This window comes from Liolophura sinensis, chromosome 6 (assembly GCF_032854445.1).
Source record: "Liolophura sinensis isolate JHLJ2023 chromosome 6, CUHK_Ljap_v2, whole genome shotgun sequence".
Taxonomy (NCBI): Eukaryota; Metazoa; Mollusca; class Polyplacophora; order Chitonida; family Chitonidae; genus Liolophura; species Liolophura sinensis.
This window is the reverse complement of record NC_088300.1, coordinates 15,949,293-15,976,433: the sequence shown is the minus strand read 5'-3', so window position 1 is coordinate 15,976,433 and position 27,141 is coordinate 15,949,293. Positions and strand designations below refer to the sequence as shown.

General features: G+C 39.4%; 1 protein-coding gene across 2 annotated transcripts in view; it reads left to right on the top strand.

Annotated features, from left to right (window-relative positions):
- Nucleotides 1-26,343, top strand: part of LOC135467779 (rab3 GTPase-activating protein non-catalytic subunit-like) — a 29,574-nt gene extending 3,231 nt beyond the window's left edge. For both annotated transcript variants that reach the window (XM_064745624.1, XM_064745623.1), the window contains exons 7-33: nt 1,536-1,635; nt 2,366-2,467; nt 3,530-3,678; nt 4,255-4,334; nt 4,744-4,833; nt 5,131-5,270; nt 5,802-5,923; nt 6,559-6,758; nt 7,253-7,335; nt 7,619-7,683; nt 8,274-8,364; nt 8,761-8,894; nt 9,287-9,536; nt 9,931-10,028; nt 10,347-10,443; nt 14,743-14,903; nt 15,284-15,524; nt 15,974-16,236; nt 16,757-16,823; nt 17,060-17,130; nt 17,381-17,416; nt 17,900-17,974; nt 19,888-20,100; nt 20,429-20,518; nt 21,029-21,199; nt 21,715-21,873; nt 22,586-26,343. In XM_064745624.1, the coding sequence (XP_064601694.1) occupies nt 1,536-1,635; nt 2,366-2,467; nt 3,530-3,678; nt 4,255-4,334; nt 4,744-4,833; nt 5,131-5,270; nt 5,802-5,923; nt 6,559-6,758; nt 7,253-7,335; nt 7,619-7,683; nt 8,274-8,364; nt 8,761-8,894; nt 9,287-9,536; nt 9,931-10,028; nt 10,347-10,443; nt 14,743-14,903; nt 15,284-15,524; nt 15,974-16,236; nt 16,757-16,823; nt 17,060-17,130; nt 17,381-17,416; nt 17,900-17,974; nt 19,888-20,100; nt 20,429-20,518; nt 21,029-21,199; nt 21,715-21,873; nt 22,586-22,729 (3,492 nt within the window). In that variant the 3' untranslated portion in view covers nt 22,730-26,343. The remainder of the gene's footprint in view (nt 1-1,535; nt 1,636-2,365; nt 2,468-3,529; nt 3,679-4,254; nt 4,335-4,743; nt 4,834-5,130; nt 5,271-5,801; nt 5,924-6,558; nt 6,759-7,252; nt 7,336-7,618; nt 7,684-8,273; nt 8,365-8,760; nt 8,895-9,286; nt 9,537-9,930; nt 10,029-10,346; nt 10,444-14,742; nt 14,904-15,283; nt 15,525-15,973; nt 16,237-16,756; nt 16,824-17,059; nt 17,131-17,380; nt 17,417-17,899; nt 17,975-19,887; nt 20,101-20,428; nt 20,519-21,028; nt 21,200-21,714; nt 21,874-22,585) is intronic.
- Nucleotides 26,344-27,141: the final 798 nt, after the last annotated feature.

Genomic DNA, 27,141 nt, shown 5'->3' with positions numbered 1-27,141 from the left:
GGTATGGCTGAACAGGTGAGATCTGGCAAGTGTGAATCTGTTCATGAACATTCAGGTAGGGGTTACCTGGGTATGGCTAAACAGGTGAGATCTGGCAAGTGTGAATCTGTTCATGAACATTCAGGTAGGGGTTACCTGGGTATGGCTAAACAGGTAAGATGTGACAAGTGTGAATCTGTTCATGAACATTCAGGTAGATGTTACCTGGGTATGGTTGAATATGTAAGATCTGACAAGTGTGAATCTGTGCATGAACATCCATGTAGGTTTTACCTGGGTATGGCTGAACAGGTAAGATGTGGCAAGTGTGAATCTGTACATGAACATTCAGGTAGGCGTTACATGGGTGTGGTTGAACATGTAAGATCTGACAAGTGTGAATCTGTGCATGAACATTCATGTAGGTTTTACCTGGGTATGGCTGAACAGGTAAGATGTGGCAAGTGTGAATCTGTTCATGAACATTCAGATAGGTGTTACCTGGCGTAAAACACCAATCAAATAAATAAATAAATAAATACCTGGGTATGGGTGAATAGGTAAGGTCTGGCAAGTGTGAATATGTTTGTGAAAATGCAAATCCTGTGCTCACCCATTCATCAACATTCATATACATGTAAGTGTTAAATGTACCTCAGTATGGCTGAACAGGTAAGATAGCAATTTTGAATTTGTTCATGAAAATGCAAATAGATGTTACCTGGAAAAAGCTGAACATGTAAGATGTAACTCTGTGTTCAATTGTTCATGAACACACATATAGATATTTACTTGAATATGTACAAATACATGAACATGTACTAGTAAATAAGTTACATACATGTATAGGCATGGCCTGTGGCTACCTTCTCATGTACCAGGTGTTATCTGACTAAGGTTGAACAGATTGTGAGGAAGTAATTTTTGCTTTATTGTCATAAGGAAATTCACACCTCTAAACATGTCAAAGGAGAAGAAAACTTAAAACAATGACACTATAGGCTGAAAAGAGCACATTTCTTTCTATCTGGTGGTGCCTGCTGCATAATTTTGCCATTTTTCCTCGCCATACATGTAAAGCCTGAAAACTGCAGAGCTGGCATAAATCGCCAAGTCCATCGCATCCTTCGTCTTTAACACCCTATAATTTATGTTGGGGGTGTGTTGCCTCTCAGCCAATGAGAGTCGTTAAATCTGCTGGCTTGTTTGTGTAAACTTCCAACACACCTACATCCAACATTCCAGTTTCCCAATCGTCAAGCGGAAAACGAACTGTACTGTTCGAAACCTTCAGGGAAGAAGAGTTCTACCAGAAATGTACGAACTGCACTTCGGCGGGTTCCAACTAGTTCTGAGGCAAAATGAAGTCGCCCACAGCGGATTTTGGCGCTGACTTCAGCTTGAGCTATATATTAGAATTCTTTTATGGCATGCACCTGTGAGGAAATGCATGCTTTTTTCAATGGTATTTGTTTGATATTTAAGTTTTCTTCTCCTTTAATGCTTATTGGAGTGATTATGTAATGATGGCATTATGAACTTGTGTTGTTTTCCAGCATGAGGAGCTGATTATCCTGTATAAGAAGGCATTGGTCACCATTGATGGATTTAGCTTTGTTCAGTCTCTGAGAGCCTGCAGGAACCAGGTAGCAAGAGGTAAGGCATTTGTTGGTGGTAAGAATGTGAAGTTTCCAAGTAATTGCATCATTATGACAACAAACATGATCCCAGTGCAAAATGATGTTGCATCTTTAAGGCTCAGTAGGATCACTTGCCTATCTTTTTTACAGTGGCAATGTTGATGTTTAGACATCACTGTTACATCATGGCTCGAGCTCTGATTGCTTTTTTTTTTTTTAAATAAATGAACAGGGCTTAAAGTTGTCATCAATAAGATCCCAGTTAAAATTTTATAAATCTCTATCCACAATTTAATGGGCGCATCAGAATCTAAGAAAGTTTTGAAGGTGAGGTTTTAGTTCTTGTGTATCATTCTTGAAAGAATCCCCATTGTAATAGAACAAGAGTCGTGGGTTCAGATCCTGACCTCAGACAGGATATTCATGTATTTACTCTTCCCCTCTGTCATGGAAACTTGGTGACAATAAGCAGTCAGTGACACTCATGTGGGTGTTTGATCAGTCTATCATTTTTTGAAAACCATTTGTCTTTCACCAGTATGGTTTGCATATCTCTAGATCACACACAGGAAAGTTCATCAGTACCTTTCCAAAAGGTTGACGATTTACACTCTGGTTCCTCCACACTTAAAACTGACCACCCGCGTTTAAGTAAAAAATTTGTGAGCATGGCTTAATATATAAATAAAATAGCAAAATAAATTTTAAAGTAGATTTTGAGAACTTGCCTCTACAATTGTTTGCAGCTGCTGCCAGTGGTGGCGAGTCCTCACTCCAGCCTCCTCCCTTAGCCTACAAGAAGTGGGGTCTTCAGGATCAAGAAGGGATATTTGATCAAGTCAGCTGTGGTAAGGCACGCTGTCAAAACATTATCATAGCAGTGGACTATGGGAGATTTTACCTGATTCTGAGAGTTTTACTGATCCAAGAAAGGTGTTTTCATGTTTGTTTTCAGGGTGTGATCATATCCTGCTGCACAGATGTAGTTTTTAGCACCAAAAGTAATATTTTATGATCTGTGCCTCTAAAAATCCACTTATTCGGGCAAATTTGTAGGGTGAAATAAAGATTTGGTCCCATGTTGGCAGTTAGTCTCAATTACTCCCCGTTTCCTGGAAATATTAACGTAAGCATGGCCTTACCTAGAGTCGGCTTATTTATGAACAGAATTAAGACAATTTACACATATACATGTATATCTAAGTGTAATACTATCACCAATTTGTCAGCATGCATAAATAGGCCTTCATCATGTATTTCCCTCATCATGTTTTTAGTTGGACAATCCCTTTTGGAGCCTCAACTTATACAGTCCCTGGTATAGTCTCTATACTTGACGCAAGGCTGAAGGTGTAGTTCAACTTAGAACAGTGACACAACCAAACCACAAGCTATACATACACACAAGACAACTGATGATACATTAGAAACGAAGAGAATAATATGTACGAACAAGCATTTCTTCGGCCAGTGGCACCTGTTATCTCAAGGCAATAAGTAGATTGCTGTTTGAAACAACAACAACATTACGAACATAAAACACAGGTACCCGTATTTTAAAAGGCTAACATAACTATACAACTATAATTTGTCCAGAGCATGTATTTCTGTCTGCTGAAGCTGTCTGTTTGATCAAAGAGGGCCTGTGGTCACTTGCCTAGGCTCCCGAAACTGTCTGCAGCATGCCTGCTGTGCTCAAGCGCGCCACTGGGCGGTGATTATGTGACCATAAAGCTTTTTGTTCGGTAGAAAACTGTCATTGATTATGGTGGTTACTATTGTTTTCCTTGTCAGAATGAAACTTCACTAATAATTTCAGAGTGGAAATATAGATTAATAGTTAATTTTTAGGAATGAAGCCCTCCTGTTTGGATATTAATACATTTATGATTATTGACTGATGTTCTCAGGTGTGACGACCCCGAACCCGTTCGACCAGATGAAGACAGCGTCAATCCTGGGAGGGTTTAAGGCCACAATCAAGCCCACCCCACCAGCTGCGGCTCAGTATGTTACAGCAGGAATAGGCCCTTATGTTGGCTTCTTCTATGCAGTTGAGGTATTACAAGCAGTATTGATGTGCAGGATATTGTACAGACACTTTCTCTTTCATGTGGAGTCTATCTGATATTTTCAAAACTAAATAAGGTCCCCGTCCCGGCAGTAAGACCTTAACGCCATTTTAATCATTGGATTAAAAACAATCCCGCCTCTGCACTGCTGTGATTTGTCTTTTCTAAATTATTTATAATGCCATATTTTATTGCTAACCTTTGCTGCCCTTTGCCCTTTGTTGCCTTTTGCTTTTGTAATTTTAGTGTGTCAAAGTGACTCTGGTTCAGTCATCTGATTGTCCATAGCATCACAATAACTAGTACATTTGCATGGTGGAGACCACTATAATGTCACAACATTCTAAATACCAAAATGAGAAACTTGAAATTTTGGGTACAATTTTACAGTGTAGAGGTGTAAAAATTTTATACTTAAAATACTTAAAAAGTTACTTTTGCAAACAAAACTTCCACTATTTTATACAGTAACAGGAGAAGCCTATCCACAACAAATGTTGCAAAAGCTGAAAGCATTATTTAAGCATGCATGTGTATTGAGTTATCTCTCATGTTTAAACCAGGGGAGCAGCCAGCCATTGCTGTCAGAAGTGGCATATGCCGTAGCTAATAAACTGAGGACTGCCTTCATGTCAGCTGCCAGGTAGGTTACAATTGTACAAGTTCTGTTGGAGAAAGTTAAGTACATGTAGGTTTTGTGCTAAATTGTATTGTCTAAATTGCCCAGGTTTCACTTTGCCTTGACAAGTTAAAAGTAGTGAATTTGCACCTGCAATTAAAAACACAACACATTCACAGCTTAACTTTTGCCATACAGTACTGGGAAGCATGTCAGCAAAGTGGAATGCGTCTGCTGTGGTCTACCACAAGGCTCATGATTGCACCATGCCATGCTGCCATTCACTGTGCGTTAGTATTTTGCAAGAGTTATCAGGAGCTTGCTTTTTTTAATTTTTTTTTTGTGTAAGAAATGAGCTTTTAGTGAACTTCATAGTACAGTATATGTGATATTGCTTATTGTCTTGTTTTCAATATTTGGTTGTGTGTCTTAGTGGCTGGTTGGGGTTTGGTGGAAAGCCTAAAGTTGATCACAGAGACAAAAGGAAACCCAAGGTGGAACCTGCAGCACCATTACCTCTGAGGTAAATATTTTAAAAATGGAGAACTTTTCTTGACTGTACTGCAAAGTATGTGTATTTATATTTGTCCTAAATATCTACATGCAAATATTTATTTTTAGAAGCAAATAAGTGCTGAAGTATTCCTTCTGGTGCTGAAAGCCACATTTTTCCGGTACAATATTATCCTACCTTGTAAAGCACCTCAAGTTGTGTAAAAGTCTGAGGGTCAGGCAAAGGGAGTAACCTCTAGGTTTTAGGTGAAACATTTCTGTGAAGTACTAAAGAGGCCTGTACCTTCAACCATCTCTTTCTGTTTAGGTTCGGTTTACCAGACAAGCGTCGTCAAGGGGAGAGTATCGTGTTATCACCAAGCTGTAACTATGCTGCCACAACAGACAGTTTTGGGCGAGTGTTCCTGATTGATGTAGAGAGTGGAACAGCTGTTAGAATGTGGAAAGGTAAATCCAGCCATATCAGTTTACAAGTGCCAACCACTTATTGCTCACAAAGGCCACAAAACAGTGGAGGTGGGACAATCTTGAAGATTCCTTGAATCTTGGTTCAGAAGATCTTAAGTTATTGTAGTAGAATGTGCCATACTTTTTGGACTGTGTATAGTAATTTTCAGTTATATGGTAATGTTTGTTATCAATAATCCCTGCATTGTGATTTTGTATTTGTATGTGGTGTCCTGAGCTTGGTCCCATGAGGAATTAATAGCATTCTTGGAGATCCCAGGAAACTGTATTTATTCAGTGATGTGATAAACATTTCTTGGCCTTGTTTTCAATAAATGTTAAAATGTTTGCCACAGTATAGTGGTGTTTTCTTTAAGACTGTGTAACTGTGTGTTGTAAGTGACTTTGATGTACAGTTGAGTGGGATCTGGCATGCAACATCGCAATACGTACACGTATAGATGTACACTTCCACCCCACCCCATCTATAGTCTTAAATCTTTTACCTGTATAACTGTGTATGTGTTACAGGTTATCGTGATGCTCAACTTGGCTGGATCCAGGTAAAGGATGATGGTGAGAACAAGTACGAGGAAAGCGTGAGAACAGCACAGTTCCTGGTGATCTATGCTCCAAGAAGAGGCATATTGGAGGTGAGTACTCAACATGGTTTTGAGCTCTGTTACACTCTTATAATTGTGGCCTTCTAGACGGCAAACTAAGATACTCTTAACAGATGTCTTAGAGAGAACAAATGATCTTCTGGTTACCATGGTTTTCTCCTACATGCTCGTATATGTGTGGTCTTTAACTTGAAAATTACCTGTAATTTTCTAAGATGTATGGGGCCTCCGTGGCTCAGTCGGTTAGCGCGCTAGCGCAGCGTAATGACCCAGGAGTCTCTCACCAATGCGGTCGCTGTGAGTTCAAGTCCAGCTCATGCTGGCTTCCTCTCCGGCCGTAAGTGGGAAGGTCTGCTAGCAACCTGCGGATGGTCGTGGGTTTCCCCCGGGCTCTGCCCGGTTTCTTCCCACCATAATGCTGGCCGCCGTCGTATAAGTGAAATATTCTTGAAGATGGCGAAAAACACCAATCAAATAAATCTAAGATGTATTGTCAAATGAACCCCTGTTTACACCAACAAAGTCACCTGTAGCAAATGATGTGTATGAGCCATAATGCCTTAAGCTAGATCCTATCCACTTCTGTCAGAGTAACTCTGTAGTCTTGTGTGAAAGTTTGAAGCATGTAGTGAACAAGGCAGTAAGTGAATGTATTTGTCGTACAGGTATGGACAGCAGTGAACGGTCCCAGAGTAGCTGCCTTCAATGTCAGCAAGTGGGCACGGCTTATCTCCCCTGGATACGGGATGATGGGCCTCAATAATGTCACCATAAAGTCTGTCAAGAACAAAGCCTTCCAAGTCATACTCGTTGACCCCAAGGGAACAGTTAAGACCCTAGAAGTGCCATTTCATCTGGCACTGAGGTGAGCTCTAAATGAGGATGTAATTTTCTCCACAGATTTGCATGGGTAATGTATAAAATGTATGGCTTGATTGAAAATAAGTCATGGTATAGTGTGTAGAAACTGAATAATCAGCTACCAGAGCTTTATGGAAATTTTGCAAGATTTTTAACTGTACTATATTTGTGTCAAAGTGTCCCCAAGGTAAGAAAGTTAGTCTGCCATAATGTTTACCCCATCAGCATTTATGATGGTTAAATTTATTAATGGATGAAAGGGAACAGTTGTCCATGGGAAACACCTTCACCTTGTCAGGTACCTTACCCGTCAAAGCTGATGTCAAACCAGCAAGAGCCACATTTGAGTTGTGACCTGAATGCTCAAAGCTAGTGGGTTTGTAGTGGAAGGCGTGACATGTGGTGTACGAACCAGTGGAAGGCGTGACATGTGGTGTATGAACCAGTTGGTTATGGATAACTGTTTAAATGATTATTGTTTCTTTCTCTTCTTAACAGTGACAAGAACAGTAAGCGAGCCAGAGATCTTCACCTGCTGAAGAAGCTGAAGACACTGTTGAAAGAACACACCCACAACTCAGGTGAAGGAGTCTAGGTTTCAAGTTGGAGGGATTTCCTCTGTTTTGTATAAAAGTATTACCATACAACGTTTAGAGTCCTTCAGTAAATTTATGTTCTGTTTGCACCATATTGGCACACATTGCACTGTATGATCTGAAGTGATTTTAAGGTATATAGCCATCTTGGTTGCCCAAATGCAAGGAGATTTGATGAGTGGATTTTTTTTCTTTTTTATTTTCTTTAATTAAATTTTGAGAGATTAGATTTTATATCTGCAGAATTAACTAATTGGATTCATTACAGATGGACTTGAAAAAGAAGTGAGTGAGATTCTCTTGGACATGAGAGTGGCTAATATTGTTAGACAGGTGAGACACAAACCAAGGGCTTATGTACAGTATGCTCAACACTCATACTTCAATACAAATTCTACACCCTATACAGCCTTTATGGCATACCTATGAATAAGTTGTGACAGTCAGACACAATTTGACAATTTCACAGTCCTTGCTTAATGTTAATGGAACAGTAATTATTATTGTAGTTAAATTTAAAACAAAGTATAATTATTGTTTTACAAGGCTTTTATGCAGAAATTCTACATTAACTTTGTAAGAAAAAAAATGAAACACCTTGAAAATGTATTTCTCAAGAACTCCATGTTTATTGATAATTGTAATACATAATATAATTTGTACTGGCGATGGAATAGCAGGATGAAGTCCACAAAATTTATGTAATAGACTGATGGCAATTGTTTAAATTTGAATGCCACTGAACTTGGTCTTAGTGATGAGTATGACTGTACTTAAATACAAAGCAACCACATTGTGTCCAAAACTGGAAACGGTAATGAGTTTTAGTGATCTTTAAAATTTTGTCTGATGTTTGAATTCTTTGATTAAAGTAGACGTTGTGTGATTTGTTTGATCTTCATTCTGTGGATGATGTGTTGTAGGCTTTGGAGAAGGCTCTGAATACCCGTTACCTTAGTCCAGCTGTCATGTTAAGACTGGTCAAGGCTGTGTCCTTGAGGCTCCATGACATTGGTAAGTCTGCGACACAGACAAAGGCATAAACATGTGAATGGCTGTGGGTCTGCCCTGAACTCTGCTGTGCTCCTCCCACCATAATACTGGTCGTCATTGTATAAGTGAAATACTCTTGAGTACGGAGTAAAACACCAATCAGATAAATAAGCAATGATAACTGCATACTTATTTTTTCACAAGAAGGCTCTTCTTTACAGATCATTTAAGCTTACGTGTAGGCCTATGCACTGTGACAATAAGATAACGGAAAAAAATGGAAAAAGCTAATAAATTTTGCATGTTTCAGTGAATAACATTTAGCTGAGTTGTTTATTGTTGTTAATCCACTAATTTTAAATGCTTTGGTCATGGTCAAGGTTTGATGTTTTTCGTTTTCTTGTGTAAACATTTTAGCTGAAGCCGATATGGATGTAGAAGGGCGTCACTTGTTCCAGTTTTGTCAGGGACAGGAATCTCTGTTACAGACTTACATCTCCCTGAATAGCCTTAGTACACAAGAGGCAACGCACTCAGAAAATTTGTCTGAGGTGAGAGGTTATCTGGGGTCACAGGAGTCATAAAGAGATCAATACATATGAAATATGACACAACAATATGTCAGTTGCACACAATGTTACAACCTCCATCAAGTGCACATTAAAGAACAGTCAAATCAATAAATCTATTGATCAAGTTTAGCCTGTCGTTGTTAAACAGCTCAGGCTGTTTAAACATATGATACTTAACTGAAATTGCTTGATAACATGCCACTTCAGAACTCTTTGGTGTGGGCAAAGCGTAATGACCAGGTCTTGAAGATTTTTTGACGAATGCCCAATATTTTTAGCACCTCACATCACTGCTGTGAGTTAATCAGTCAGACATTGAACACCTGTTATCTCAAGTGGAACAGTTTCACAGCTGTGTATGATATTTTCAGCACCTCACATCGCTGCTGTTAGTCAATCAGTCAGAGATTGAACACCTGTTATCTCAGGTGGAACAGTTTCACAGCTGTGTCCAAGAAAGTGCAGGTGGTCATGTGTCCTTTGACCTGAACAGCTGTCTGAATGTGGTTCCTTACCTGCACTGTTTTCACCTGGACCATCACTCCCGAGAGTCGCACATTGGCAAACATGGAGGACTGACCCTGGGCAAGCACATGAGTGAGGAGCGGAAAATATCCCTGGGTAAGGGCAACTACCAATAGCAACTTTTTCCTGAAAACATAGTTTGTTTCATGTAAAAATTGGTGACCATAATTGACTTTCTAAGAAACTCCTATTCAGCAGAAATCTTCACTGTTTTTTTATGGCACGCATTTATTCCATGTACTTTTGTGTAATTTTGTTTAAGCTTTTGTCTCTGATTTTTCTGACTTGTTTGTAACATTAATTAAAGGTTGTGTGACCTACTGTCGACAGCCTTAATGTAACATAGTTCTTACACATTCTGGTGTTAAAATCACTATCCAAGATGGCTGACAAGAGACTTTCCTGCCAAGATGTGGATATCACTTGCACCCAGTCTGGAGTGGAAATATCACAGAAACTATGGAAGTATGTTTTCACTTTTGTTTCACAGGACGCTTAGTGTTTGGGGCATGCCTAGACAGACGAGTTTTGCCAGCAGACCTGAGCGTTGTTCTGCAGAGCTCTGGCCTAGGACCTGACCAACTTATGGTATGTAATAATACATGTGAATTTAATTATGTTAAGTAATTGAGAAAGAAGCAAACTTAGCATTTGTCATTACATGGGAACACATTATTCATACAAATGCATTGATTTGACTCCATATTTAACTGAGCTCATTTTCCTGCTATAACTTGATAATATGGATGTATTGTTACTGAACTGCATTTCAAAACATTTGAAGACCCTTTTGCAAAATCAAAGACAGTTATTGTTCTCCCAGGCTATTCAAGTTATTGTACTGTTCAGAAGCACATGTAATGTTTCATCATCTTAAGCTGCATGTTCCTTTGTTGTCTTTAATAGGACCTCTTAACACATTACTGGCTGTCAGAAGACGATCGCAACCCTCAGTCAATAGAACCGCTGTATTACCTGATGAAAGCTATTACCTGTATGACAGGTGAGTTACTGGCTGTCAGAAGACGATCGCAACCCTCAGTCAATAGAGCCGATGTATGACCTGATCAAAGCTATTACCTGTATGACAGGTGAGTTACTGGCTGTCAGAAGACGATCGCAGCCCTCAGTCAATAAAGCCGCTGTATTACCTGATCAAAGCTATTACCTATGTGACAGGTGAGTTACTGGCTGTCAGAAGACGATCGTAACCCTCAGTCAATAGAGCCGCTGTATTACCTGATCAAAGCTATTACCTGTATGACAGGTGAGTTACTGGCTGTCAGAAGACGATGGTAACCCTCAGTCAATAGAGCGGATGTATTACCTGATCAAAGCTATTACCTGTATGACAGGTGAGTTACTGGCTGTCAGAAGACGATCGCAACCCTCAGTCAATAGAGCCGATGTATTACCTGATCAAAGCTATTACCTGTATGACAGGTGAGTTACTGGCTGTCAGAAGATGATCGTAACCCTCAGTCAATAGAGCCGCTGTATTACCTGATCAAAGCTGTTACCTGTATGACAGGTGAGTTACTGGCTGTCAGAAGACGATCGTAACCCTCAGTCAATAGAGCCGCTGTATTACCTGATCAAAGCTATTACCTGTATGACAGGTGAGTTACTGGCTGTCAGAAGACAATCGTAACCCTCAGTCAATAGAGCCACTGTATTACCTGATCAAAGCTATTACCTGTATGACAGGTGAGTTATTGGCTGTCAGAAGACGATCGTAACCCTCAGTCAATAGAGTGGATGTATTACCTGATCAAATCTATTACCTGTATGACAGATGAGTTACTGGCTGTCAGAAGACAATCGTAACCCTCAATCAATAGAGCCGCTGTATTACCTGATCAAAGCTATTACCTGTATGACAGGTGAGTTACTGGCTGTCAAAAGACGATGGTAACCCTCAGTCAATAGAGCCGCTGTATTACCTGATGAAAGCTATTACCTGTATGACAGGTGAGTTACTGGCTGTCAGAAGACGATGGTAACCCTCAGTCAATAGAGCCGCTGTATTACCTGATCAAAGCTATTACCTGTATGACAGGTGAGTTACTGGCTGTCAGAAGACAATCGTAACCCTCAGTCAATAGAGCTGCTGTATTACCTGATCAAAGCTGTTACCTGTATGACAGGTGAGTTACTGGCTGTCAGAAGACGATCGTAACCCTCAGTCAATAGAGCCGCTGTATTACCTGATCAAAGCTATTACCCGTATGACAGGTGAGTTACTGGCTGTCAGAAGACGATCGTAATCCTCAGTCAATAGAGCCACTGTATTACCTGATCAAATCTATTACCTATAGACAGGTGAGTTATTGGCTGTCAAAAGACGATGGTAACCCTCAGTTAATAGAGCCGATGTATTACCTGATCAAAGCTATTACCTGTATGACAGGTGAGTTACTGGCTGTCAGAAGACGATCGCAACCCTCAGTCAATAGAGCGGATGTATTACCTGTTCAAAGCTATTACCCGTATGACAGGTGAGTTACTGGCTGTGGGAAGATGATGGTAACCCTCAGTCAATAGAGCCGATGTATTACCTGATCAAAGCTATTACCTGTATGACAGGTGAGTTACTGGCTGTCAGAAGACGATCGCAGCCCTCAGTCAATAGAGCCACTGTATTACCTGATCAAAGCTATTGCCTGTATGACAGGTGAGTTACTGGCTGTCAGAAGACGATCGCAGCCCTCAGTCAATAGAGCCACTGTATTACCTGATCAAAGCTGTTACCTGTATGACAGGTGAGTTACTGGCTGTCAGAAGACGATCGTAATCCTCAGTCAATAGAGCCGCTGTATTACCTGATCAAAGCTATTACCTGTATGACAGGTGAGTTACTGGCTGTCAGAAGACGATCGTAACCCTCAGTCAATAGAGCGGATGTATTACCTGATCAAAGCTATTACCTGTATGACAGGTGAGTTACTGGCTGTCAGAAGACGATCGCAACCCTCAGTCAATAGAGCCGATGTATTACCTGATCAAAGCTATTACCTGTATGACAGGTGAGTTACTGGCTGTCAGAAGACGATCGTAACCCTCAGTCAATAGAGCCACTGTATTACCTGATCAAAGCTGTTACCTGTATGACAGGTGAGTTACTGGCTGTCAGAAGACAATCGTAACCCTCAGTCAATAGAGCTGCTGTATTACCTGATCAAAGCTGTTACCTGTATGACAGGTGAGTTACTGGCTGTCAGAAGACGATCGTAACCCTCAGTCAATAGAGCCGCTGTATTACCTGATCAAAGCTATTACCTGTATGACAGGTGAGTTACTGGCTGTCAGAAGACAATCGTAACCCTCAGTCAATAGAGCCACTGTATTACCTGATCAAAGCTATTACCTGTATGACAGGTGAGTTACTGGCTGTCAGAAGACGATCGCAGCCCTCAGTCAATAGAGCCACTGTATTACCTGATCAAAGCTATTACCTGTATGACAGGTGAGTTACTGGCTGTCAGAAGACGATCGTAACCCTCAATCAATAGAGCCGCTGTATTACCTGATCAAAGCTATTACCTGTATGACAGGTGAGTTACTGGCTGTCAGAAGACGATCGTAACCCTCAATCAAAGAAGCCGCTGTATTACCTGATCAAAGCTATTACCTGTATGACAGGTGAGTTACTGGCTGTCAGAAGACAATCGTAACCCTCAATCAATAGAGCCGCTGTATTACCTGATCAAAGCTATTACCTGTATGACAGATGAGTTACTGGCTGTCAGAAGACGATCGTAACCCTCAGTCAATAGAGCCACTGTATTACCTGATCAAAGCTGTTACCTGTATGACAGGTGAGTTACTGGCTGTCAGAAGACGATCGTAACCCTCAGTCAATAGAGCTGCTGTATTACCTGATCAAAGCTGTTACCTGTATGACAGGTGAGTTACTGGCTGTCAGAAGACAATCGTAACCCTCAATCAATAGAGCCGCTGTATTACCTGATCAAAGCTATTACCTGTATGACAGGTGAGTTACTGGCTGTCAGAAGACGATCGTAACCCTCAATCAATAGAGCCGCTGTATTACCTGATCAAAGCTATTACCTGTATGACAGGTGAGTTACTGGCTGTCAAAAGACGATGGTAACCCTCAGTCAATAGAGCCGCTGTATTACCTGATCAAAGCTATTGCCTGTATGACAGGTGAGTTACTGGCTGTCAGAAGATGATGGTAACCCTCAGTCAATAGAGCCGCTGTATTACCTGATCAAAGCTATTACCTGTGTGACAGGTGAGTTACTGGCTGTCAGAAGACGATTGCAACCCTCAGTCAATAGAGCCACTGTATTACCTGATCAAAGCTATTACCTGTATGACAGGTGAGTTATTGGCTGTAGGAAGACGATCGTAACCCTCAGTCAATAGAGTGGATGTATTACCTGATCAAAGCTATTACCCGTATGACAGGTGAGTTACTGGCTGTCAGAAGACAATCGTAACCCTCAGTCAATAGAGCCACTGTATTACCTGATCAAATCTATTACCTGTATGACAGATGAGTTACTGGCTGTCAGAAGACAATCGTAACCCTCAGTCAATAGAGCCACTGTATTACCTGATCAAAGCTATTACCTGTATGACAGGTGAGTTATTGGCTGTCAGAAGATGATCGTAACCCTCAGTCAAAGAGCTGCTTGTATTACCTGATCAAATCTGTTACCTGTATGACAGGTAAGTTATACCTGACCATACTTATGGCTTTGTCGGCATTGTCTATGGTGACATCTGGTGAGTACAGTAGATTGGCGTGCGAGACGCAGGCCATGGTGGCCATGTGTGTTAAGACTTAAGGTGAAAATATATTAATTCCTCCTGTGAACTAAAAGGTTTCATCAAGGTTGAATGTGAAGCTGGTTTTTGGTCACAGTGCAAATGTGGCTGAGGCATCAGAATTGCTGGACTAAATGTTTTACCTGTGACAGGTGAGTTATTATAGGTGACCCATCACTGGCAGTCAAAGGAAGACTGTAGTTCTCAGTCAGTGGATTCACTGCATTAACTGCCTGTCAGGCATGAGGTGAGCCATTGTGTTACCTGGTCAAGGACATTACCTGTGTGATGGTTACGTTGCACAGGTGACTCATTGGCAGATGACCATATCACTATGTTACCAATAACTTACAAATTATCAGGATACATTGCTTAGTCAAGAAAATGACCAAATGAACACTCCTCCTGTCAGTCCACAGATTATCAGTTAAACTCTCTGTACCTGTATTTGTATGTACATGTACTTGGAATTCTTAGAGAAATATTTTATGGGATCTGTTTTAAGAAACGTCAGATGTGATTGTGGATCCCAATACTGTGTCCCCCTGGTGGCAAAAGCTAAGAGACTCATGTAGCCGTTCAGAGAGAGCCTGTGCTGCCATTCTTCTCGCTGTCGTTGGAAGAAGTGTTTCTTTAGAGTTGTTACGGAACCAGACCACAGCTAAGGTTAGTGTACTTCATGAAGTTTGATGCAAAATGTCCACTTTTCTGTGAACTCATTTTTATACATACCAGCAGATTTGGCTGTTAGTAAGCATGTATGTATACTCAGGTTTATACATCGTCTTTAATCATTTTTCTGTCATCTGACAACGAGGATTCATTCGTTGTGTGTGTAAATACTGTGTTTTCTTGTGGCAGGGCGAGTCCATCCCTCCACAGGAGTATTATGCCAACATGCATGAACGTGTACTACATGTGACTGATAGACCACAGATTTTCTAAAGTGCTATATCTGAGATAGTCCAAGTTGCCATTTATAAGTTGTTGGACATATTGTCTGATTTTATCATAAAATACATTGAAATGCGGGACTGTTATTAAAGGATCCTGATGCAGACACTGCCAGTACACCTCCAGATGAGAACATGGACACATCCGACTGGGAATCCATTACTGTAGACATAGAACAATGGACCAACCTCATTAAACAGCTGGAGGATGTCCTGGCCATAAGCACCATTCTGAAAATCACACCAAGCTCAGACAATGTAGGACCAGTCCACTCTGAGGCGGGTGTGAATGGGTTAGGTGTGTCAGTGGCCAAGTTTCTGGAAGGAGGAAAAGGTTAGTCAAATGTGCAAGCAAATCATTAAAGGAATAAACACGATAACCATTGCATTGGTGCAATAGTCTTGGCTGTGCGTAACACATTGTAAGTATTTAGTAAAAATGCAAGTCTTATAAAACTTTACATTTAAAATTTGTAATTGGATTTCATATTACTCATTCTCTGAATTTACTGAACTGTACAATGCTACAAAGCATTTTCTGTAATTTTTCAACCTTTTTGCACGATTGAAAGGTGTTCAATTAAGCTGATTCTGAAGGCATTCTGTGTTGACTAATCAAATTATACTTTTTGTGAAGCCCTGACAATGTCAATCCAAACAATAGTTTTGTCCCCAAAATCAAATGAAAAATGTGCATAAACTGCACTAAAAGTTGTTCTTTCATATGCGAAAAGGTTGCGGAATGATTGTATTCATTACTCTCCTTACTTATTCTGTTTCCAGGCTATGTTCCCGAGGTTGTAGCCCGGTATGTCTGTCGCACTGGCCTCTCCTCACATGTTTTTAACAGTCCTCATAAAACCCCTGAGGAGGAGAGCTCAATGGAGACAGAAGAGGTAGAGAAGGGAGAGAACTCTGGTGTGTCAGACAGACTGAGGTCACAGTTCACAGAGTTACAGTCCCACTTCCCATACAGCCTGGAGAATGATGTACTCATGGCTAACTGTGCATGGGAGTATGCTGCTCAGTGGAATAGGGATCCCGAGGTCAGTGATTCCTCAGTTTACACAGATATATCTGTGTTATCCTCATCATACACCAGAGGACGTTTTGTCATCATTTGGAGAAAATTTATAGCTTCTGTACTTGTACGGGGACAAAATTTACAGGTGTAATATTTTTCACATAAGACACATACATCTGAATATGGAAAAATAAAAATGGAAAGAATGGGCTACAGACATACTACTGTATTTCACCTAAAGTTTAGCCTCTTTAAGGTCACACATTTTACTTGATTCTCATTTATTCATCCGCCTTGTATGCTCACTTATGAGTTTTTAGTGAAGCTTGATTAATTTCTTATCAGAAAAACTTGTGGGCGTTAAAAGTATAATTGTAAGGCCATTGTGTGCTTCTGAAAGTGTCTTTTTACACACCCAACTATACCAAAATACCACTGATTTCAGAACATGTTTGGAGTTTTGCTTTCAAAGGTTGGGAATCTCAGGGTTAACTTATGTATCAGCTTTTCGTGTATACATCCAGATTTCTTTTTCTCTTCAGTCAATGATGTGCCTAGAAAACTCTTTACACTTTATGAAGCTGGTTCAGAATGCAGTGTTGAGACAAGGTAGGTGTCTGTGTCTCAGCATATATTTACATGAGTGTGTTGCTACCATATTATGACAGTTTAAAGGAATCCATTCAAAGTTAAGGTCTTTTAATAGGAAAGGCTTTCATACTTAGAGGGAATATAGGCATCAGTATATCCAAGTAGCATTGCCTCTATCTCATTAAATGTTGAATAAATTAATGAGTGCTTTGTCTAATTAATGTGTGGTTGCCATTTATGGTTGTGTTTTGTAGGCGTCTGCAGTATGTTCTGGCACATGTTTATTGCCAAGAGGATGATGGCTGCAGCATATCTCATGGAAAAGGTTAATATGGTGAAAAATGAAAGTGTATTTTCCATAAAAATATTATATGAAGAAGATTATATTCAGGTATTATATGTTTTAAAGAAAGCAATATCCAAAACGATATTTTGTTGCAGTATTTGTATCTCTCATTTATAGCGAATTTGATTAATGAAACAAAGGAATTTCAAACAAGTCCGACATTTAAATACATGTACATCGCTTAAAATAACTGCATATTGCTAGAATGATGATTGAATGTTTTCTTCAGGTTGGGAAACCTCCAAAGGAACGGCTTTGCAGAAAGGTAATTAGCATTTGAATGTTCAGTATGTATGTTCATTATATTTAAGCCACGTGTTGAACACCTGTACCTTGTGATGGCTCTCACTAGTGCAGCGGCTGTGAGTTTAAGTGCAGCTCATGCTGGCTTCATCTCCAGTCGTACATGAGAAGGTCTGTCAGCAACCTGCGGATGCTCATGGGTTTCCCTCAGGCTCTGCTCGATTTTCTCCCGACAAAATGCTTGTTATCTTTGGATGAGTGAAAGATTCTTGAGAACCACATAAAACACCAATTTAATAAATAAATAAATCCTTTAGCTTGTGACGGCTCATTAAGTGCATGTTATATCAGGTACAAGGTAATGAACTGACCAAATATTCTGCTTGTACATGTTTCATGTAATTGTCACGGTTTCTTGTGTTTCTTATGAATTCAACACATATTTTTTTATTACATCTTTGTCGCCTGCTAAGTGTAAGCCGTGTTCTTTATGTGTGTTCACCAGGAGGTTGGAATCAGTGATACACTGATGGTGGATTTCCTGAGGCTTACCTGTGATTTTCTGGAAATATTACAAGACGTGAGTTTGGACCTTCACTGCACTTCAGCCAAAGGCAAAAATATTTTCAGTGAAAATGTTCATGCAGTCTCATACATCAGATCTGCAACTATTGTTGATATGTTATTATTATGGAGTGCATTTGTTTGATCAGGTAACTCATTACTCTAATTCCTCAACCATTTTGCATATGAAAGAACCACTTTCAGTGCAGTTTATGTACATTTTAATTTTGAAGACAAAAGGAAATTGGTTGGATTGGCCAATATCAGGGCTTCACAAAAAGTGTAATTTGATCAGTCTACACTGATGAATGAATACAATCATTCCTCAACCTTGTCACGTATGAAAGAACAACTTCCAGTGCACTTTATGCACATTTTTAATTTCATTTTGGAGACAAACCTATTGGTTGGAGTGGCCATTGTCAGGGCTTCACAAAAACTATAATTTTATCAGTCAACACAGAACAATGCCTTTCGAATATGTTTGCATAAACACTTTGCAAACATGCTAATTACAGTATTTGTTGATAGTTAAAGCCCTGATTTGCTGTAACTGTCAGGCCATTGACCAGTGAGGTGGCGTGTTGAAATACAGCCCTGATTTGCTGTTGTAGGGCCATTGACCAGTGAGGTGGCGTGTTGAAATACAGCCCTGATTTGCTGTAACTGTCAGGCCATTGACCAGTGAGGTGGCGTGTTGAAATACAGCCCTGATTTGCTGTTGTAGGGCCATGGACCAGTGAGGTGGCGTGTTGAAATACAGCCCTGATTTGCTGTTGTAGGGCCATTGACCAGTGAGGTGGCATGTTTAAATACAGCCCTGTTCACTGTAACTGTCGGCCCATTGACCAGTGAGGTGGCATGTTTAAATACAGCCCTGATTTACTGTAACTTTAGGGCTATTGACCAGTGAGGTGGCATGTTGAAATACAGCCCTGATGTACTGTTGTAGGGCCATCGACCAGTGAGGTGGCATGTTTAAATACAGCCCTGATTTTCTGTAATTGTAGGGCCATTAACCAGTGAGGTGGCATGTTGAAATACAGCCCTGATTTGCTGTTGTAGGGCCATTGACCAATGAGGCGGCATGTTGAAATACAGCCCTGATTTGCTATTGTAGGGCCATTGACCAGTGAGGTGGCATGTTGAAATACAGCCCTGATTTGCTGTAACTGTCTTGCCATTGACCAGTGAGGTGGCATGTTTAAATACAGCCCTGATTTGCTGTAACTGTTAGGCCATTGACCAGTGAGGTGGCATGTTTAAATACAGCCCTGATTTGCTGTTGTAGGGCCACTATTGGGCCATTGACCAGTGACGTGGAATGTTAAGATACAGCTCTCTGGCTGTTTCATTCCGCTGCAGCTTTAGTACAGGAGGTTTGTCGTGTACCTTACCTAAGGCGATGGTTTATTCTTGATTCTCTAGTTCCCTCCGCCCATAAACCCTGGTCCCAGTTTCACAAAGAAACATGTACATGTACAATAATCACACAAATAGAAGAATGGCACAGTAGTAGTGACATACAAAATAACGTACAGACAAATGTACAATAAAAAAATGTTTTGCGTCGCTTTGTGATTCAGGGCCCAGCTGTCTTATAGGTGAAAAATTCTTGAGTACATCAATCAATCCAGTCACTTTTGTACATATAATGGGGATCTCCTGCCCACTGCAAAGTGAAGCAACTCATGCAACTCATAAAACAACAATGCCTTCTATCTACTTGAATAACAAGGCCAGCAACATTTATTCGTGATCACATGCATGACTGAAATGACTAGTATTGTATTCATTCAATTTGAGTTGCAAGATTTACTTCCCTTTGTAGCAAGCCTGGGATTCCCATCATATATGACAACCCAGTAAACATGTATCATATGTGAAGTTATAACAGAATTCCTTGTTGTGGTTGCCTCCCCTTTCCAGGCTAACTGTGATGCTAACGTGGTACCTGTGTTCAACATCGAGCCTCTGTGGCAGCAAGTACATGGCCCTGCCTCGTTAGTGGAACTCTCTGTAGAGCAGAGAGCCACGAACTACGGCCTGGTGCGACACCACTACCATTTGTCATTACTGATGTACTTCATACTTCACTTTAACATCAAATCTGTCAAGGTTCTGTCTCTGTTTGATTCCAAGGTGAGTGATTTGTCAGAGGAATGAAGATTAAGCTTAAATTACGCTTTGGAATGTCCTCTATATAAAAGATCCGCTGATTGATTTCCTTACAAATCGACACAATGATTGTCAAGTCAGGGATAAGATTTTGCATTACATACACTGTAAGGATTTACTTTGAGTAAAATACATTAGGTGTCAATTTTGTTGTAAAAACGTTTATTTTCCTGGCATATACACAGTATCCAGTATCAAGGTTGTTAGTTTACCTGTTAGGCATACATGTCAGAAGTAAAACTATCATTAGCCATTGTTAATGAATTAATTTTTTTTTCTAATTTTTCTTTAGGGAAAGAATGCCTTTTTCAATGATTTGCATGCTCACCCTCTATTACCCAACCAAAATGTGGACTCTTCCTTATCACTGGCAAGGCGACAGGTGAGTCAGATGTATCATTCTGGTGAACAGAAATGTGGGACGCTATGAATGATAGTCTGTTATAAAACAAGTCATGCATTAACATCAAGTTGATATACTTATCCTTGAAAGGATACAGATTCAACACTGATTGGCTGACACTGGAGATAGGTTTTCCTGTGTTAAACGCTGCAGCCTTGGTCATGCTTGAATAAATGTACCATACCTATTTTCAGCTTAGACTAGGTTTAGCCATCTCTCACACCAGCCAATCAGAATTGATTCTGTATCCCTTTAAGGTCAAATCAAACAGCATATACCATTGCATTAGGGCTTTAATATGTAAAGGCAGCACTTGTATTATGACATGCTACAAGAAAGTGTAAGTACATGTACATGTATTAATAAAAGACAAGTTGCCCTAGGAGCTATAGAAAGTGTGACATGGAGGTTATGTTGGTTCTGGGCTTTATCAGTTATAATATTACTATTAAAGGTGTATTTCTTACTTTCCTTTTGTCTAATGCTCAGTTCCTGAGTCGAGTTTTGACCCAGTCGGTGAGAGACAATGACACACTAGACACTAAGTGGTCATCTCTCGTGTTAGAGCTGGCTAAGGACTTTGGTCTGGACATTGATTACTTCAAACAACACCTGGTCTGTGAACTGTACTCAGAAGGCAAAGACAAGATGGCTGAAGAGGTATGTTTTTACAAAGTATACTTATAACAGTAGTCTCCGTGTCCGAGGGGGTTAGAACACCTGTACAGCGCAGTAACCCAGGAGTCTCCCACCATTGTGTTTGCCATGAGTTCAAGTCCAGCTCATGCTGACTTCCTCTCCTGCTCTACGTGGGAAGATCTGCCAATGGATGATCATGGGTTTTTCGCAGGCTTGGCCCAGTTTCCTCCCACCATAATACTGGCCATCGTCTTATAAGTGAAATTTTGTTGAGTACAACGTAAAGCACCAGTCAAATAAAAATCGATTTTATTCATTTTTAAATCAGCTTTTTTTTTCTAAACACACTGTTCCTGTGACAGGATACAGAGCAAATTTTAATTTCTGACAATTATAGGTATTGGACTCCTGAGTAGTAAGATTCTGACCAGCTATAGATGTGAAAGTGAAACTAAATTGGTTACCTAAAATGCATCAAATTGCTTTCTTATGAACTTTTTCTCTCTATATTGTGAATCGTAATTTTATTTCTGCAGGTGTTATCGACAGTGAACGATCATGAGCTGATGGGGTCACAGTTATTGCTGGTGGCAGGACAGAGAGTGGCTCATTACATCTACACCTGTGACCCCCCAGGGGGACTGGAGAAAGTTGCTAGTCTCTCTCCTACCGTCTCCACCTGGCTCAAGAGCATGGTCAGTTATGGTCTATTTTTGGGAACCTACATTTCAAGTGTGCTGTTGAAAACTTTTTTTTTCCTACAGCAATTCACTTATTCATTTATATGATTGATGTTTTCAAAATCACTTAAGTCATTACTTTGACATCGTTCTTACATGTATAATGATGATGTATTTCGAATGTACAAAGCGTAAGGATGGGGTTTGTAGAGATTGTTGTGCAAACCAGAAACATGAATAGCATTCCGTATCTGCTCTGCCAACCAAAAACCTGTCAAAACTGATCCAGGACATTTTTATAGTTAATATGTGTTATTTTCTTAACATTATTAATTATATAAACATATAACACTCTCAAAGGCTCGTTTTTACTCCACCCATAAAGCTGTTCGCCAGAACATTCAATTGAAAAGTCTTCAGCATGGCATCAAACACCTATCAAGCACACAAAATAAAGAAGTAAAAATAGAACAATAATTTGGCCCATCTTGATAACATAATATGAATGGAAATGTCCAGAATACAATAGATGAGTGTACAATAAGATTGAAAGTGAATCACAGCTCCTGTAGCATGATTGTACTCTGTGTAGACCTTCGGTTTGTAAACAACCTGTTGGTCTAGCCTTACTGAAGTATGAAGAATGATATTTATCAAGTAACTCATAAAGTTCACGTTTCACTTGATTACATTCATTTTTAACCAACGTGAATCTGTGTTATTACAGGAGAGTGTAGAACTGAGGTGCCCCAATGTCCCCCTCCACAACACCGCCGTGCTCATGGGGCATGTGGTCAACCAGCTGCCTGAGGGATACTCTGAGTACAACCTAGCTGTCTCGTTGGTGGAGCTGGTACAGTCGCTCCTGTAATCCTGACGCTGTCCAGTGTGTGGAGTGATGAATGAACAGGTAACAGGGAGGACTGAGATCCTTTGGTTCAGTCTTGTGGTGAAGCAGCATGTAGGAGAGCAGACTGAAATTTTGTGGGAGATATCATAGGAGTGAATGAACAAACTGAAAGGCATTTTTCTTTCAGCTATGTAAAAAAGAGACGCTTCAGATGGCCCAGTCGTAGATCACGTATGTAGCCTCAAACCAAAGGCTATGACTGAACTAGAGTTTCATCCTATGATTATTTAATGTCAGTTATAATGTTTTGAGGAGGAAAGCACAAGCTAATGACAGGGTTACATGATTTTTGTTTTGTTATCTTGATATATCATGTGGAAGAAGTTTGACACACGCTCACATTTTTCATTCGAGTTACATGTTATGGTAAAACTCAAGTATATAGCTCATGGTCCACTTAAGAGGCTGTATTTAACATCAGTTAGAGCAGATCCAGTTGAATTTTTGATGTTATTTTAGAATAGCGAAAATGACGTTTCACAACTTATCTGTCACGTCTGTGCTCATGTTACCGTTCAAAATCGATCAGTGAAGTTCCTAAAGTTTATAGAATGAGTCACTTCATAACTTTTTCAAACTTTGGGTTACATTCTGTTACGCCATTAACCCACTCTAACAGCAGAGATGACACAGTTTCATTAAAGTAAATCTAAACTGTAGCTTTTGGCGCAGACAGTATGTACATGGTTGCTGCAGTGAATGTCCTGTAATGAATTAAATCTTAATGGCTTTCGTAGCCGTAAACTTTGTTCATATGAAATTGGAATTTATACAGAGCCTGGAGATGAGGAATCATGTTGTGTTTTATAATGTGTTGAATACTGAGACAATGGTGATCTTGATCACAAAATTATAGGTACATTCTGATAAGCCCAATACTGGAATTTGTTTTTGGTGACTTCATCTGGAAAACTTTTAGGTATCAACACTTTTGACAGGTATGTGCTTGTGTAAACTGAGGGATGTTTTTACCAGGTTGTCAGAATTTTTCTCATGTACCATTAGTCTGATACATTAGCCCAGGATGTAAGACAGGCATGACACTTGTGAAATGAAGCCACCACAGATTGACAGGTCAGACAAAGTTTACATCAATGCTGGTATTATATTGCAATAGGATCCAGATTTTTAAGTCCATATTTGCATTCGTTAAAGTGACTAGTCTTGTTTCCAATCTTACATTGCATAAATATTTATAGCCCCTATCATGTCAGCAAATAATATCAGGTGTACATTTGATTATTTATTTTAACATTTATGTTAATAGTATTAGTTAAATGTTCATGGTTGTGTGTAAAGTCCAGAAAATTGTTTGTTTGGTTTTGCAGTTATGTAGGAAATATGGTGTTAAATGCTAAACATCTTAATTTCCATTATACCTTCACTGAAGTGTCAAATGTACATACAGTAAACTAAGTACAGAACAGGAAAACTTTCACTTTTGTTTACAAGCAAATCTTAAACAGTCCACATGTTACTTTTTGTACACAACTGCATGTCCTTTTAGAATTTTTAGTAAATTTATTCTTATAATTGGGTATTATGATAAGAAAGAAAGTTTAAATCTTAAATGCAGACTGAACAGGTTTTGCCTTGTAATGAACTGATATTACCAAAATGTATACAGAATATGCCTGACCTTTTATCACGTACGGTACCTTATTTTGTTCATCGTTTAACTTGTGATGTCAGTATCATGTACACTTGATGGAGAACAAGCACGTTATTTTCAGCAATATTTTCTGTGTAATAAGTAATGTGTCCAATTCAAGAGGATGCACTCATCAGTTTGAGATATCTGGTTTGATTACAAAAGTATTAGTAGTGACAACTGACACCTGTCTGTCTGTTGGTCAGTTAATTGGTAAAGTTTTTGATATCCTGCATGTATTTAATAGGGGCCGGAGTGCAGGAAAGCATTGACTATTCTGAGGGATAATTTAAAATTCAAGTTTAATAAGTAAATAGACATAGAAATACTTTGATTTTGAGGATAGACATGCAATAAGAAAATCTGCCCTTTTTTTCCTGTTTATGCCTGTAAATTGTTTTACTCGAAAAAATAAAACTTCAAGGCAAAAAACTGAACATAGCTTGGGCTGGATTGCTTTGATGAAAGAGGTTCGCTTCTTTCAAACTGCTATAATAACTAAGACCCATTTGAAGGTGAAGAAAGTTACACATTAAAGTACCGTTACCTAGTGAGTAAGCCATAACTTTATACATCATTTGTTCAGTGAAAGTGAAACTGAAATTGCTGGGTACTGATAAGATGAATTTTCAGGAAACTAAAACTTTTCTCTTAAGCTGATCTCCATGATATACTAACGTTTCTTTTTATGCTCCTCTGAATTGGGCTTTTTAAATTTATTTACGACTTTTGTGTATGCTTGTTTCTGATGACCACTCGTCTTCCTTAACCAAGGTTTTTTATCCATCTACCTGTATAATTATGTGCTTGTGAAAGCTTACACCATACTGCCATGGTAATATGCAACTTATAGTGAAATTCATAACACTGGAGTGCTGTCCCTTTGTGGTTTGCATCACCAGTTCATGGCAGATGCGAAAATGTTTGCAGTTTACATTGTTGAGGCCTTCACATGTGTGAATTCTAAAAGGGTAAACATATCACAGCAATGAAAATAAATTTGGGGATTAGTTATTGTTGTGGCTTTGTACTATTAGAACAGGGAATAATAAAGAAATTTAGCCTTAGTTTTTCCTGAATTGATCTGATGATATACTCTGCCACAAATTTAAACCAGTTTGCAGACTGCTGTGAATTGGCGACATACCACCACAAGGGACTTCACTCTGTATAGTCATTGGAGGTAATAGGTATTGCACAAATTTATTTTTAAAGATATAAGATTTAAGGATTAACAGTACGTATCAATTTATTATTGGTAGTTTATTTATTACTTGAAAACCTTTTTACCATACAATCCCTGTGAAATTCGTAAGAAACTCCAGTATAAATTGAGATTGTTATTTTTTGTTGTTGATTTCTGTTTTCTATGCACAGATGCTTGCCTTATTTTTCAAATATATTCACAGGAAATTGCCTAGACAATTTGACCGTCACAACCAATGATCTTGTAACATCCCCTATGATCTACGGTTCATAAATTGCCTTTAGAATTACCCTTTAATATGTAAAATGGTTGAGGAGTTAGATTATTAATTGCTGGAGAACAAATTCTGCTGATTTTTTTTTAGTAACATCTATTCTGAGCGGAGCACCTTTCCTTCAGACTTAAGAGGCTTCCATCTGTCACATTGTGTGTTCATGGTATATTCACCTCTGTTGTTATTGTTAACCCCTTTCTCATTGCTTTAACAATTTTAAGGCAGATTACACTTTATATACCCAACATCTGGTAAAATGTTACTGTCACATTTGCATAGGGAAAAAAATGTTTATTGTATATGTTTACATTTAAGAGAGAAACTGATGTCAAAAATATCATATATTACACAACTTGATACCTATTGTGATTATAAATGTGGCCTATTTGTACAATTTTCAAGACTGGTGATATTGTGTTGGCATAGGTTCAAAGATATTAAAAACCAACTCTCCTTAAAAATACATAAGCCAGCTTAGTCATTCAGTCTCCTCCTGTCCTGGTCAGAACAGTGTCATTATCTACTAAATGGTACCTGCCAGCCTGAGCATTTTCATCTATTTATTTGATTGGTATTTCTCTCCATACTCAAGAATATTTCACACATACGACAGTGGCCAGCATTATGGTGGGAGGAAAACGAGCAGATCCTGGGGGAAACCCACGACCATCTGCAGGTTGCTGTCAGACCTTTCTACACACCACTAGAGAGGAAGCCGGCGTTGACTTGAAGTCACATCGACTGCACTGGCGAGAGACTCCGGAGTCATTGTGCTGCACTGACCTGAGGGTTTACAGGTACCACAATTTTCACATGTTTGCAAGGCATGGTTCTGTTCTGACTGATAAACCTGCAAGTTTTGTGAAGCCCTGACACAAGCCAATCCAGTGTTTATAGGGTCCTACCGATATATATGTTTAGTCTATTCAAAGATCTATTAATCTGTTCCAAGGATTAGAGACAAATTGAAATGCAATAAGTTAATGCACTAGTGACATGTGTCTATATTCAAATATGTGACCTCATCAGTTAAGAGCTATTAATTACGCCAATGAAGTCCCCTATGCCAATGAAATCCTCCTTTTAATCTCCAGAAATAATCTTGCACACAACCACCTTGAAAAAAAAACACAAGACAACAAAGCAACAGTTATATAAAAAGGTGGTATAATATATATTGTAATATGAAACTACCTTCATACAGTACCGAATTCCAACACACTGCAGCTCTAACTTTTATA